At 43.1% G+C, this 13,338-nt stretch overlaps 1 protein-coding gene across 1 annotated transcript in view; it reads right to left on the bottom strand.

Annotated features, from left to right (window-relative positions):
• Window positions 1-13,338, bottom strand: part of GRK5 (G protein-coupled receptor kinase 5) — a 158,877-nt gene that overhangs the window by 35,095 nt on the left and 110,444 nt on the right. The window contains exon 4 of the mRNA XM_086751872.1: window positions 12,503-12,580. Coding sequence (XP_086607998.1) covers window positions 12,503-12,580 — 78 coding nt within the window. The remainder of the gene's footprint in view (window positions 1-12,502; window positions 12,581-13,338) is intronic.

Raw genomic sequence — 13,338 nt, 5'->3', positions numbered from 1 at the left:
CTGAGGGTCCAGAGGAGGCCATGAAGATGATCAGAGGGCTGGAGCACCTCTCCTGTGAGGACAGGCTGAGAGAGCTGGGGCTGTTCAGCCTGGAGAAGAGGAGACTCCAAGGAGACTTCCAGTACCTAAAGGGGGCCTACAGGACAGATGGGGAGAAAATTTTCAGTAGGGCCTGTTGTGACAGGACAAGGGTTAATGGTTTTAAAATAGAGGGAGGTAGATTCAGATTAGATATCAGGAAAAGATTTTTACATTGAGGGTGGTAGAACACTGGAACAGATTGCCCAGAGAGGCGGTGGATGCCCCATCCCTGGAAACATTCAAGGCCAGGTTAGACGGAGCCCTGAGCAACCAGATGTGGTTGGAGATGTCCCTGCTTCTTTGCAGGGGGGTTGGGCTAGATGGCCTTTGAAGGTCTTTTCCAACCCAAACTATTCTATGATTCTAAGTCATGCTGGTAGGCATAAAATCATGGAAAGACAAGTTTCTGAGCTCAGGTTTGCATGTTTTCAAAGGGGAAAGGTAACAGAAGGCCAAACGGAGACCATGAAATTGTGCCTCTTTGTGCCTCCAAAGCTGATCTGCTGCTTGTGGCTAGAGATTCACCCCAAGAACTGGCCTGTGGTATCTCCGCTGGGGTCTGCACTGTTGCCCTCAGAGCAGGAACAAGCCAGTGCCGGACACAGCCCAGCCTCTCCTTGCCCCACCGAGGGAGGTGTCTGGAGCCACTTTGGGTGACTCTGATGTCCCTCCACACCCCTGCTTTGGGCAGGGCATCCAATGCCAACCGGGATTCAGTCTGAGCTACAGCCTGAGAAGTACTGACCACACAGCTGGTGACTGATGGAGGGGAAGCGTGAAGGGGCTGACAGTGAGAGAAGCAGAGGAAAGCAATGGAGGAGGAGATGGCGTGTCGTGGTGGTACTCTGATTTTGGGAAGCCTGGGTTAGGCATGCGTTTCAACCTGGTGAGGGAAAGGTTCCCAGCACTGTCACAGCACACGCAATCTCTTGACGCTTTTTGGTGTTATGCACAAAAATGTTGGAACATTCTTTTTTCCTTGCCCTGTGTCTGATCTTGACTGCTTGGTTTTGGCTGTATATGTAGTAAACAGCCAATTCTACATCAGGAGCAGCTGCAACACTTTAAGTAATCAACTTCTGCATTTTCTTTTGATTTTTTTTTTTTCCTACCACAAAGTCATTTGGGTCTGTATGAGGCAAACCAGTAAAGGCTTCATAATTCCAGGATATTTGCTTTGAGATGACAGATGTAGGAATTGGCAGTGAGGTGGATGGGGAGCACGGAGAGCAGCTGCGTTATTAGCAGCAATTTATCTATTACGACAGCATGTAGACATTATACCTGTGGATGGGGGCCCATAACGCCAGGCACTGCACGGAGATGTCATGAGAGTTGAAGTTTCCAAAGCAAACCAATCCCACAAGCCCTGAGAGCGGGAACAGGGGCCAAAGACATTAAATACTTTGCCCAGGATTACAGAGTGGGTCAACGACAGAGAAAAAAATTGAACCCGATCCTGTTCTCTGATCACATGGTATTTTCAGTACTGAGGGCAGGATCACTTGCTGGTAGCTAAATGAAGCAAATCAGCAGTGCCTATCAACTGCGGGGTTTGTTTTGTAGCTGCAAGCTGATCTGGAGTCATGATGAATCTGTTTTCCCTCATACTCTACTAAACTATCAAAACACATCTTGACACACAGAAAAATACAACGAGTGAAGACAATAGAGCCCTCAGCAAACAGCTGAACATGTTCTTCTGCCTGGAGAGGTTGTACTAATCCATCACAAAAGGCAAGGCTAATGACCCCGGTTCATGAACTCATTTACTGCAGTAGGTCTGATGTACCTTCAGGCTGACTTGCTTGCTCCAGACTTGCTGGGCTGCCTATTGGGCCTCAGCAAGCCCACTGGTAGGAAAAGGGTAAGTTTTTTTTCTGGGTTTTCCGCATCCTTCCTCTTTGGTGCTGGGGTACAAGTTGTAGGCTTCAGCTACGCCCTTCCTTGGAGAAACTCAGCAACCACTAAGGTTTCCTTTCTGACAAGTGCATAGAAAGTATATGAAGCATTTTTCATGGCTCTCCTGTTAATCAGCAGCAGGATCTGCTGTCTAGCTATACCTTGTTTGTCCTGCTCTCAGTAGATCTTTTTTTGTAGCTGCTATCACAGAAAGCAAAATCCTCCTTTCTAGAAACAACATTTCTGCTCCTGATGGTGGCAAACAAGCAGCTGCCAGGCAAACGCTGTGAGTCAGAACATTTCTTACATAAAGATCTTCAATCCAAAGTGTGGTTTCCTTGGAATGTTCAATTATTTGATTCAGAGAAATTTGGGGGTGTAACCACAACGTAAGTTTTGGAGCAACAAAGGAAGAGAAAAAAATTGGCTAGATCAAGAAGGAGAAATCTCTTCCTGGCTCCTATAGGTGACCAGAGGAAATCTTAAACACTCACAGCCCCATAGAAAGTAATTTTGAAATAGCAAAATTTCCCATGAGACAAAATTTAGTTGTTTCATCAGCTTCTTTTGCAAGTCCAGTGAATCAGCTGCAGACTTTCTACTCTTCAATTAAACAGAAACACTCACCACAATCCAAACCAGCTATGGGATTTTTGGTACAGCTTAGGTTAAGAACCTAAACTGGTCACCACGGAAGCTATGCTTTTGACTTCAATTAGTGAGACACTGGGCCTCACAAGAACTCCTTGGCAAGTTATTTTTTAGTATCTTTAAACCCATACTGTTTTAATAATTCTTTGGACACCTGCTTATAGGGACTTCTTTACCAAAGAAACAAATTTTTCCTCCTTTCTGTAGACACATAGGTTTATTGGTGTAGGGGTGCTCATAAATTAGCCAGCTGAAATTGTTCTATATAAACTTGCTTTAAAGCAGGGGAAGGGAAAGTATGTTTTAATTGTTGTTGCCTTTCTTCCTCTTTAAAAGCATTTTGTGCACAGATTAAAGGATGAAAACACAGATGAAATAACCAGTACCAGTAGCTGTCAGCAGGATGAGGGAAGTAGCTTATGAAACAGAATAGAAAAGAAGACTAATTAATACTAACTAGGATTTTCTAGCTACCCAAAAGTTAGGGTACTCACACAGTTCTTGGAAGTGTAATTCCTTCAAAAGGTAACCTCTTTTGTTAGCAGCCCAATGGAACCATTGCTACAGTGCGTTACTACAAGCAGCCAGATGTTTGAGAAAACAAAAGAACAGTATTCTCACCATTACAAAGATGACAGGACAATTTTGAAAGCTTCTATTCTCAGAAAGTTTTTTTCTCTCGTCACGTGTGCTTAATTGGTTTGGATAGCACCCAGCATCCAGCCTCTTATCAGAACCTTTCTACCTTTTAACGTCCTCTCACGCTGATGGATAGCCTAAACATTAGCAAGCAACCGTATGTTGCAATAGTCATAGCTTGGCTTCCTCTGGTAAACCAAATGTCATTTGTTCCATTTAAAAAAAATCCCTATATCTATAAACACTCATTTACAACCTCAAAGTTATTGAATGGCTTTCTTGCAGGAAAACAAACAGATCCCTGCTTGAGTTCACTCCTCTGAGACATAAGCCTGTAAACATGGGTAACCCTTCCCCTGCAAGCGGTCCCCACGCTGAAGCCCACGAGCTATTTGCTTTGCGTGAACGTAGCTCATGCATGAAGGCGCGATGCAGGCTGCACTCCAGTCAATGGCTGTAGTGCTACCAGTTGCAGTGAGGATTTTGCAGAATTTGCCTTCATCTTTTTCCAGTAGCAGGTCAAAATCCTGAGGAAACACTTCAATGAAGAAATGAAAATCCAAAAGAGAGTTCAGCAAGGCCTTGAAAAGGCTTAGGAGGTGAATTGAATAAACATCAGGCGGGAACCAGTGGCCCACTCACAGAAAGACTGGGAACACCCAGGAAAGCAAACAAAATCACTATCTAGCACTGCTGGAAACAGGGCATTCCCTAATCACCTATGCGGCACAATCCATTAACGATCACATGGCAATAGCCATCAGCAAAGGACTGAGAGGGAAGACATTTATTGTAGGAGATGACACACTGTTTGCAGTGGCATATTCTGCTCTTCCTCAGCTTTGCTTGTTGGACAAACAGCATCCGTGCCAGGATAATAAACTCGCTCTACGGTTGATTTTTGACTCAGGTCAGCGTCTGGCTTGATCAAAAAATAATAAATTAACATACAAGCTGAGGCTTGGCATGCAGGTTCAGTGAGTTTTGTAAGTGTAGTTGCATTACTGGAAAAAAAAAAAAAAATTAAAGTTAATAGTTTGAAGCGCTGCATTTCCACAACTTCAACATGCTGATTATTTAAAAATCCAGTTGTACTAAAAAGATTCTTTTAAAAAAAAAAAATCATTCTTATTTTCTTACTGTTTACACTTATCTAGTGATATTTTACTGTATTGAAAAACATTTATTTTCTGTGAAATGTAAAACATTCCTTACGGTAATGCTGTGATTCCTGGTTCCAAGTTAAAATAACACACTCTGACATTACTGGCTTAGTGATTCTTCCAGTTCATCCCAGCCAAAGGTGTCAGCCTCAGGCATCTCATTTGATTTTCCCTGGCCCACCCTTGTGAGGCTACTCAGCTGGCTGAAGTCTTTGGATGTTTTTCCAGAATCCTAATTTCCTCTTATGAGGGAATCAGATGAGAAATAAAATTCCAAAACTCCAATGAAATTCCATTTTCATCATGTGCCTCTTCATTCTCTTCTTTGTTGGGATCAAGCATACAGTTCCCTGTTACTGCTTCTGAGTTTAGCACAATGCATCCTGAGCTCAGAGAGACATTTGTTGACCCATAACTCTTTCAGCTTCAGAAATCCAAAGCTGGATCAAGTAGGAAAGTCACAGTGGGTGGATAGAAGGGCTGTGGAGGTCGGGTGTTCGAAGGGCTCCCTACTGCTGAGAAATTGTGCCCAGAAGCCTCTGTGGATACGCAATGCAATGTCATTTAATGTATTCTGCATCACAGCTAGCATGGAATCCACCTCGTTGTACTTTAATAATCTAAAAACCAAGACACTCAGAGTCTCCCTGGGGTCCCTGTAGTCAGTGAGCAGAGAGAGGCACCTCATCTCTCCCATCCAGATGCCTCCCCGTGTTTGGACAACCAAGGCTGCAATGTTTGTGTTGGGAGTGTAAGAGGCTGGACTCTCACAGGTCTATTTTAATGTCATTCCACGCAAATGCACGAAAGCCATCTCCTGCAGATTTCTGGATCTCTTGAAAGCCATTGTTTCAGACAGCTGGAAAAAGCCGATTCCTTTTTTCCCATGTGGGCAAAATTTTAAGGCTGTTTCTGGGAAAGCTGAATGAACCTTAAAGGTTTAGAACTAACTTCCCTGGCCACTGGATAATCCATACGACCTAAGTATAAGTGGGGGGCTAGGGAAAAGATGACCCCCTGAAAACGAGAGGAGGAAACCATAACAAGTATATTCATTAGGTGAGGGCAGACAAGTACATCCTTCCCGCTCTCCGATAATCCTGAACAGACGGCTCTTTATTTGCACAGTGTCCTCAGCCCTTTCGGATCCCCTGGCCAGTCTCCGAGAGGAATCCCAGCAGCCTGGGGGGCCTGCCTTGCCTCAGCAGACAGATGTGAGCCAGGTTTACATGTGTGGTTGACATCAATTAGCTGAAGAAAGTTTCCATTTTCTGAAGGGTCAAGTCAGAGTTATTCCAGCAAACACAGGGAAGCTAGAAGGCTTTTGCCCACTGACCAAGTCATCCCAACAATTTTCCTGACCACAAATAACAAACAGTTACAAAGCATGTGAACTTGGGAGGGTAACCTCTCCAAAACAACACGGAAGGAAAAGCAGAGCTTCAACTAATAGCCCTGCTTAGCATAAAACCAGTGTAGCTGATGACCCCAGCCCAAACCTTCAATCAGTCTCATCAAATGCATTGCAAATGCAGCCCTCCTTAATTCTGAAGGACAGGGCACAGGACTGCCCAAGGACCTATTCTGGGCCAACATCACCAGGACAGAGCAGACTCCATGTTGTTTCCATAGGCTCGCGTGCAGTTTGGCACCATCGCAAGAGACAAAAATCCTCAGTAAGTGTTTAGTTAACTAACATTTGTATTATAAACAGTGGGTAAAGGATGAGGAAATAGGACTTGAGCAAACCGTGAGAAAATGCCTTTTAGTCTGAGACCACAGCAAAGCGCCTCCTAATCAAGGCAACTCTGTGATTTTTCAGATTCCTCTGCCACACTATATTACAGCCTGGCCCCGGCGACAGAAGAATGCTTATTAAAATAAATTCTGATTAGAAAGCATTAATTCGAGTAACAAGGTTGCCGTTCTGCTGCTCAGATATTTTCCCAGAATTGAACTCTGGAAAGATGAGCTGATGCAGAAAGTATGCTGAGAAGGTACTTTCCTGGACTAAGACATAGCGATCAGCAGAGATATCGATCGCGCTGTCTCTGGAACAACAACAAGAATTATGTATTGATTTCTCTGGAGACTGGATTATGTATTGATTATGCCAGCTGCAAAGCAGAGGCCTAAGTAATGCTATTATCTCTGGCTAAAACGGTGCCCATAGAGTAGTGAAGTCAATAGAAAGGGGAGATGAGAAATCCATCGAGTCAAAGGGTAAAGTCCCAGGGCAATTAATTAAACAGCAAAACTCTCCTTGGCTCAAGTAAGACTAGGATTTCTACTTAAGTATTTAGCATCCTGAGAAGTCTCCTAATAGGAACCCAAAGGACACAGTGAATAACGCTTTAAGCAAGTAAATAATTCTAGTCCATCCCGAATCCATGTAACACTCTGTGTTCAGACAGGCACTTCATTCATCGCTTGCTTCAATTGGCTCATTAATGAAATGCATGGGGTTTAGAAAAATTTGAAAACTAGCTGTGGAGATATCTCTTGGCTCAAGCCTTAAGGGACCATCCTCTCTAGCCAGTGAAAAGAGATATTGTGTTGGCCTTTTATCAGCAAGATAATAAGCTTAGAGAGGGACAGAGATGACTCGCTGGATAGAAGTGATATAAGCTGAATTTGTACCAGAAACGTAACAATGTAGAAAACAGTCCCTGAAGGCTCACCTTTCAAAACACAAAGCCTCTGTCTTGCATTAAAACACTGCAGATTGCTTTACAGAAGCTTAATGTTTCTTTCTTTCAGAGCTTCCCTCACAGCGACATTCAGCTTTTGTCTTGCCCATTCCAAAAACTAATTATAACATGTTCCCTAGAAGGCATTTAGTGAAACTAAACAGTTAGAGGAAGAGGTCCCAGTACTCGAATCCAATTCTTGGTATGGTATGACCTGTCCTTCCAGGATTCAGCCAGAATCATTAAAAAGTGACACATGAAACTTTCCGTATGGGAGATGGAAGGCTTAAGTGATCAGCGAAGATGACTCACTCATATGAGCAAGTGCTGAAGTTTGCATTTTTTTTGGCGGTGAAAATAGGAAGGAGGAAAGAAATCTCAAGGAGAGAGCGACCGAAGGCAAAGATCCTTGGCATCAAGATTAAAGCAATGGTGTGCAAAAAGAAAACTGCTCTTTGCCAACGCACAGAGCTGAGAGACGGTGTTTGTGAGCAGGAGCTTGGACTCAGCTGCATGGCTTGGTCCAGCAAAAGGGCTCATATATCATTTTAATTTCATCTCACTTGTATTACATAGATGTTTTCTTCTCTCTAAAGAACTGATATGAGAGAGAAGCTCATTTTACGTAGTAGAGAAGTGGAAGGCCACTGCTGATCAGCCAGTTTCCCTTCCATGGGACTTTCCCTCCCTTCCTTATCCTATAATTGTTCATAAAAACAAAGACATATTTTCATTTAGCAAAATACCCATTGCTAGCCTTAGACTGGAGTAAGGAGGTTGTTGCTGTGTCCAGCTAACCTCTTGCAGCAAAAAAAGACATTGCAAGCACGGCCTTTATTCTGTGTGTTTCCTGGAGGAAAGGAGACCGAACAGGAATTCAGATAAGAGAACTAATGCTGTTGCTGTTCTTCATATTCTGTGAAGTACATTAATGAGAATAACAATACACGTTAGACATCCTATTCAGTAACATTTTTAGTACCCAGCTGAGTCCAAATATAAACTATAATGGCAGATGGAGACTGTCTTAAGAGCCATCTCAAATCAATTTAGTTTTATATAGCATCTCTCAAAGTATCTCAAGGTGATTTACAGTGAAAAAGAAAACAATGGGTTAGTGATTTAGTAGAGTAAGGCATGGCAGCTGTCAAGTAGGAAGGTAAAAATGCTGCATGGAGATGCAAAACTCTGGTTTAAAAGCAGGACAAAGGTAAACATATCTCTGCTCTTCCAGTAAGAGAAGCAGCCAGGTAATGAAGCCAGGCTGGGTTCAGTTTAACTCAACTGTTCCACGAAGCACTGAGGGCTTTTCCATTTACAGACAGACAGAACTGGAACCGAAAACTGAAGCATTCACACTCAACTGTTGAGATTAGGAAAAGCCAGGAAAGAAATATTTGTGACCAATTCATTTTAGCAGTTTTACCATCATATTTCACAACCTCAGAAATGTTAGACTTCCTGTGGGTTGGACTTCTGCCCTACGGGCTTATTAAGTCAAGAAGGCAGCTTTAAGTGTCTTTTTCATGGAAACCGTTAAAGCCTCTCCTGAAGAATCAAAACTCTAGTCAAGAAACCTTGATCTTGCCAGTGTGGCAAGCATTGCACTGCCCCTGTTAAGCCAAGGCAGCCTGCAGGTGAAGTTCCCTTCAGAACACAGTACCAAAGTGGCACATGCCTCGTTGGGTCTCTTTCTCTTAATGGTCAAGGTGGCACATGCCTTGTCGTGTCTCTTCCTCTTAACGGACATGGCCCTCTCACCAGTGCTCATCCCCACATAGCCCCTGAGAAGTAGCTACCTCACAGTTGAACCTTCTCGGAGGTTTACAACTCTTCAGAGCATGTTTCAAGGGTGGGAGATGTCTTTAGCTACAGGACACCTCTTCTGTGGGTTTTCACTCTCCTGCTCACCATTCAAGTGAAGCTGCTAAGGAAGTTGTGAGAAAGCTTGTATTTTGGCATCCTTAGCGTGAAGTTAACATGTCTCTTCCATCAAAGAGTTCAGAATTGCCTGTTGGATATCAATGTTTCAACAAACTTCAGGTAAGAAAGAGGGAATAGTAATGTCTTCCTCGGTGAGAACCTGAGTACACAGAATCATAGAACAGCCCAGGTTGGAAGGAGCCTTGAAAAATTATCTTGTTCAATCTTCGTTTTTTCAGAAAGGGAGCCTAGATGAGATTACCTCACACCCTGTCCAATTGCATCTTGAAAACCTCCAGTGACAGGGACTCTACCACCTCCCTGGGAAGATTGTTCTATGTGCCACTTCTCCGAGAGGCTTAAACCATCCGTTTTCCCTTCCAAGTGCCACAACACATTGAGAATTTGTCACCACTGTTGCCTGTAGGCCAGCGAGATGGTAGAAGCCTGACCTGTTCATGCCACTGTTGGCATCAGCCACAACAAAGTCTGCTAGACCTCTTCTCAACTTCCCCAGCGAGCACATAGGGGCTGTTCAGGATGTTAAAGCTGTGAAGAGCCTGAAGCATGATTACCTGAAAAAGTGCCTCCCTCCTCACCCATCTTGGCAAGTGCTGAGCTTGTTTAGCAGCCTCGGGGCTGATGCTGAGCATTCTCACACAGAGCTTTCCGTGCAGGAATTCACTGCTCCCACACGTTTGAGTCTGCTAACCGCACAGCGCGGCGTAGGACCAGCTTGCAGACAGTGGCTGCGTGCATCATGTGAGGCTGTAAGTACTGGTGTCACGTCTATTCATCTGGGAAACTGTTTTCTTTTCCTTTCTGCTGTGCAAGCAGTATATGTTTTATTAAATAAAGTGCATGTTCCCTATGCAAATGAATGCACTTTAGAATGATGATATACTGACACTATGTATGACATTTAACTATGTATGACATTTAAAAAATCTAAGCAAGAACTAAAAATAATTTATAAATATTAAAGAGCAAGAAGTCTACTTTTTGTTTTCATTTTGCTTCTGATCATGCACTCTGGGAAAAATACTCCTTACATTATAAGACCGAATTATCTGTCCAAGAACTAAACCTGTAATTTTATTCTATCAGTCAAGCTGCATGTCACACTATTTTTATATCAAGACAATCAGGTTCTTTGAAGCACAGTCACACACCTACCAAAAAGAAGTGTTCCGCTGAAAGCGGAAGACTTTGGAATCAGCGGCAATTTGTATCTTTCAAAGGATGGATAACTAAATGGAGAAACACAGCGCCTAATGACAGGAAGGTTTCTTTGCTGGCCAGGATGATATTCCATTAGGACATTTGGGTCCAGATTCATCCCTCTTGACTGCAAGCATCTAGCCTGGCTTTGAATCACTGGCTTCTAGTGGCTTAAAATCTGTCCTTCGGAAGTTCTTATTTCTCTTTCTTGACAAGAAAGGAGCGTAGGCCATCTGACCTCCTAACCCAAGTACCTTAGTTAAGTATCTAAAAAGAAACAGAATTAATGGAGTCCTTGCTCTGTTTTTTTAAGTATTTGTTGCGTGGGAGACCTGTTAGAGAATCTAGCATTCAACAGATTGCTATGGAACAGCCAGCCTCAGCTCTAGGAAGTATTTCCTGCTCCACAGACCTTAATCATCCCTCTGGGAAGAAGCAGAAGTTTCCCATTAAGAAAAAAAAGTGCAGCGAGACCAATGCAGACATTAAAACACCATCACTAGGGAGGTAGTTTTAACTTACAAGTGAAGGAGCACAACTTTGTGTTTCCTTTCACCTGAAGATGTTACAGTAACTTGCAAATACCAGCAAAGTTTCAGAACAGACTGTAAATTTCCTGTGCCCATTTTATGTACCAGGTACACAGGTCAAATATGAAGTGCAGAGCACGAGAACTCCAGCTCTGGAGTCCCAGTAATTTCCCTTCCTGTAACATCACCATTTATTCTTGATGATGAAGAAACTGCTCTCAGACTGGTCTTCTCTGCACATTCACTCATCTCACCGAACTATTCCATGTGCTTCTGCTGCACTATGGGGCTGCTGGCAAATGGAGAAGGATGGCAGAAGTGCCGTGGGACAGCAGGGAAGGGACCTGGCATCTGGAAACCTGTACCGAGACCATCTGAAATGAAGCAGTACTATGCTCTCACTTCACTACCCCCGCTATGAGCAAAATGCCATTCTCTGTTTCCAGATGAAAACTAGAGCAGCGGGAAACATTTTCCCTCAATATTTGTCCCTTGTTCCTATGTTGACAGAAAAATTAAGACAAATGGCCATTTTGGTGGATTTAAAAAGCAGTGGAACTTCATGCCCCTAATGAATGGGCAGCAGGAACTCATACTGGCAGTGCTAAATGGGGCTGCAGATGAAACTAGCCAGGCTCAGTAAATGAAACCAGATCCCAAAATGCAGTCTGAGATAACTGAAAGTATGCACTGAAATTTATTGTAGGAAAATGACTGACTGGAAAAAAAAAAAGTGGTCTGCTCTGCCCCTGCACCTCCAAAACATATTGTACCATTTAAATGCTTTAGAAAGACATCTGCCAAAAATGCAATTAATTCTCCTGAAGGTCAAACGTACTTCTCTCGTAAAAGAGTTGAAGCAGCAATTGTATGTCTTGATTACTCTTATGAAAGCAACTTCGGAAAAATCCTAGGATTGTTCTTGCCTTTGAAGTTGGATGTTTATTGCTTACTGGCACTGACTTTAGTTGCAAAGGTTAAACACGGTCAGTAAATGATCAAAATCCCCCCAAAAAACGGTTAGTCCCAGTGCAGCCTGTCCAAAATTCCAACAGCAGATCTGTAGGTCTGTTTGGAGTGCCACCCTGTGGACACAGCTGCTTCCATGAGCTCCTCACCTTCCCACAGCCCCAAGATGCCATGCTGAGGAACCCACAGCAGTGCAAACACTGAAACAAGAAACAGCACCCCTCAGCTCCAAAACACATTGGCCCATATCAGTCTTGCATGCCCCTGGCTAGCCAGGGGCAAACGGCGCTGGGGGACGAGTGGGAATTTTTGTACCAAAATACAGTTACCAAAGACCATTTCTGCCAGTGCTTTCTACACAGCAGTGTACGAAATGCCACTGCCTCTTCTGAGATGGATAGGAAATAATTGTGACATCTGTTGGTAACAGCTAAGGTCTCCTGCATTACACCACAGATGTAGAACTTTGCATGCTGAGAAGAGACCAGAGAACCCCCCTCATCATCCACAGATGAATTAAGCCCCTAGTAAGTTCAAGTTCATCCTTAGAAGTCAATTTCTGGATTGGATTATAATTTTTTTTCTCTCCAACTGTATAAGACTTGCAGGTTTATTCACTGGAGATTGCCACCATAAATTTTAGGACTCTGGTTTACAAAGTCTGTAACAACCTTATTTAGCAAGGTGTGCCTTGCAGCATGCCTTCAGTAATGCCACTTTGGCTGCCCCTTACCTCTGGGGTGAGGTATTTCATCATGATTTCTTTTCCCTTCTCTCCCAGCTTTTCATCTGGAGCAATTTCATATTCTGCCTGGAACAGATATATAAAAAAAAGGTAAATATTTGCACTCATATTTCATCATTATAACTTCATTTTGAATGTGGTCTTAACAGAACGGGCTGTCTGAAAAATTTGAAGGATAAATACCATTTTCTGAGGGAAGCAAAACCCACACACGTAATCCTATTAAAAACCTTCCAACGTATTTGACCAAACCCTAGTGGTGCATTTTCTGAGAAGGTTTTCTGAGTCTCTTAATTAACACCAATAAAAAGTAATTAATTTATATTTTACAGCCTTGCCAAGCCAGCTTTCAGAAAGCACTCAGTGACTAGAGACAGCAGCTTTATTTGGTTTTGCACAAAGCAAGGTGGACACGGAAGGCAAAATTATTTCTTTTGAGCAGCAGAGAAAGTGAATGTTTATTAATTCTTGCCACAGTGTTATTTCAAGCACCAGGTGAACTCCTTGAGTACATTGTCTTTTTGATCAAATGTGTGCTTTCTATTTATTTATGTCTTCCCCTTGGTCTAACACTTCCCTTTGGTCTGACACTCCCTCTGCAAAGCAGAGAGATTTGCCGATCACTTTTAGTGATCCTTGACGCAGTCTCTCCAGAAAGCAGATCTAAGAGCCAATTTCTTAGGTGGATTTCTCAGGAACAAGATAAAACAAGAGAGACCATTTAGAGGAACAGACACTACAGGCAAAACTCTCTTTGACCTCCCTGGTGAATTTAAAGAGAGCACCACATTCCCTGCCCCGACAATCTTTACCTACATTTTAAA

Source organism: Chlamydotis macqueenii, chromosome 7, assembly GCF_036417535.1.
Source record: "Chlamydotis macqueenii isolate bChlMac1 chromosome 7, bChlMac1.mat, whole genome shotgun sequence".
Taxonomy (NCBI): Eukaryota; Metazoa; Chordata; class Aves; order Otidiformes; family Otididae; genus Chlamydotis; species Chlamydotis macqueenii.
Note: the sequence above shows the minus strand (reverse complement) of the source record. Positions and strands in the feature narration are given on the sequence as shown.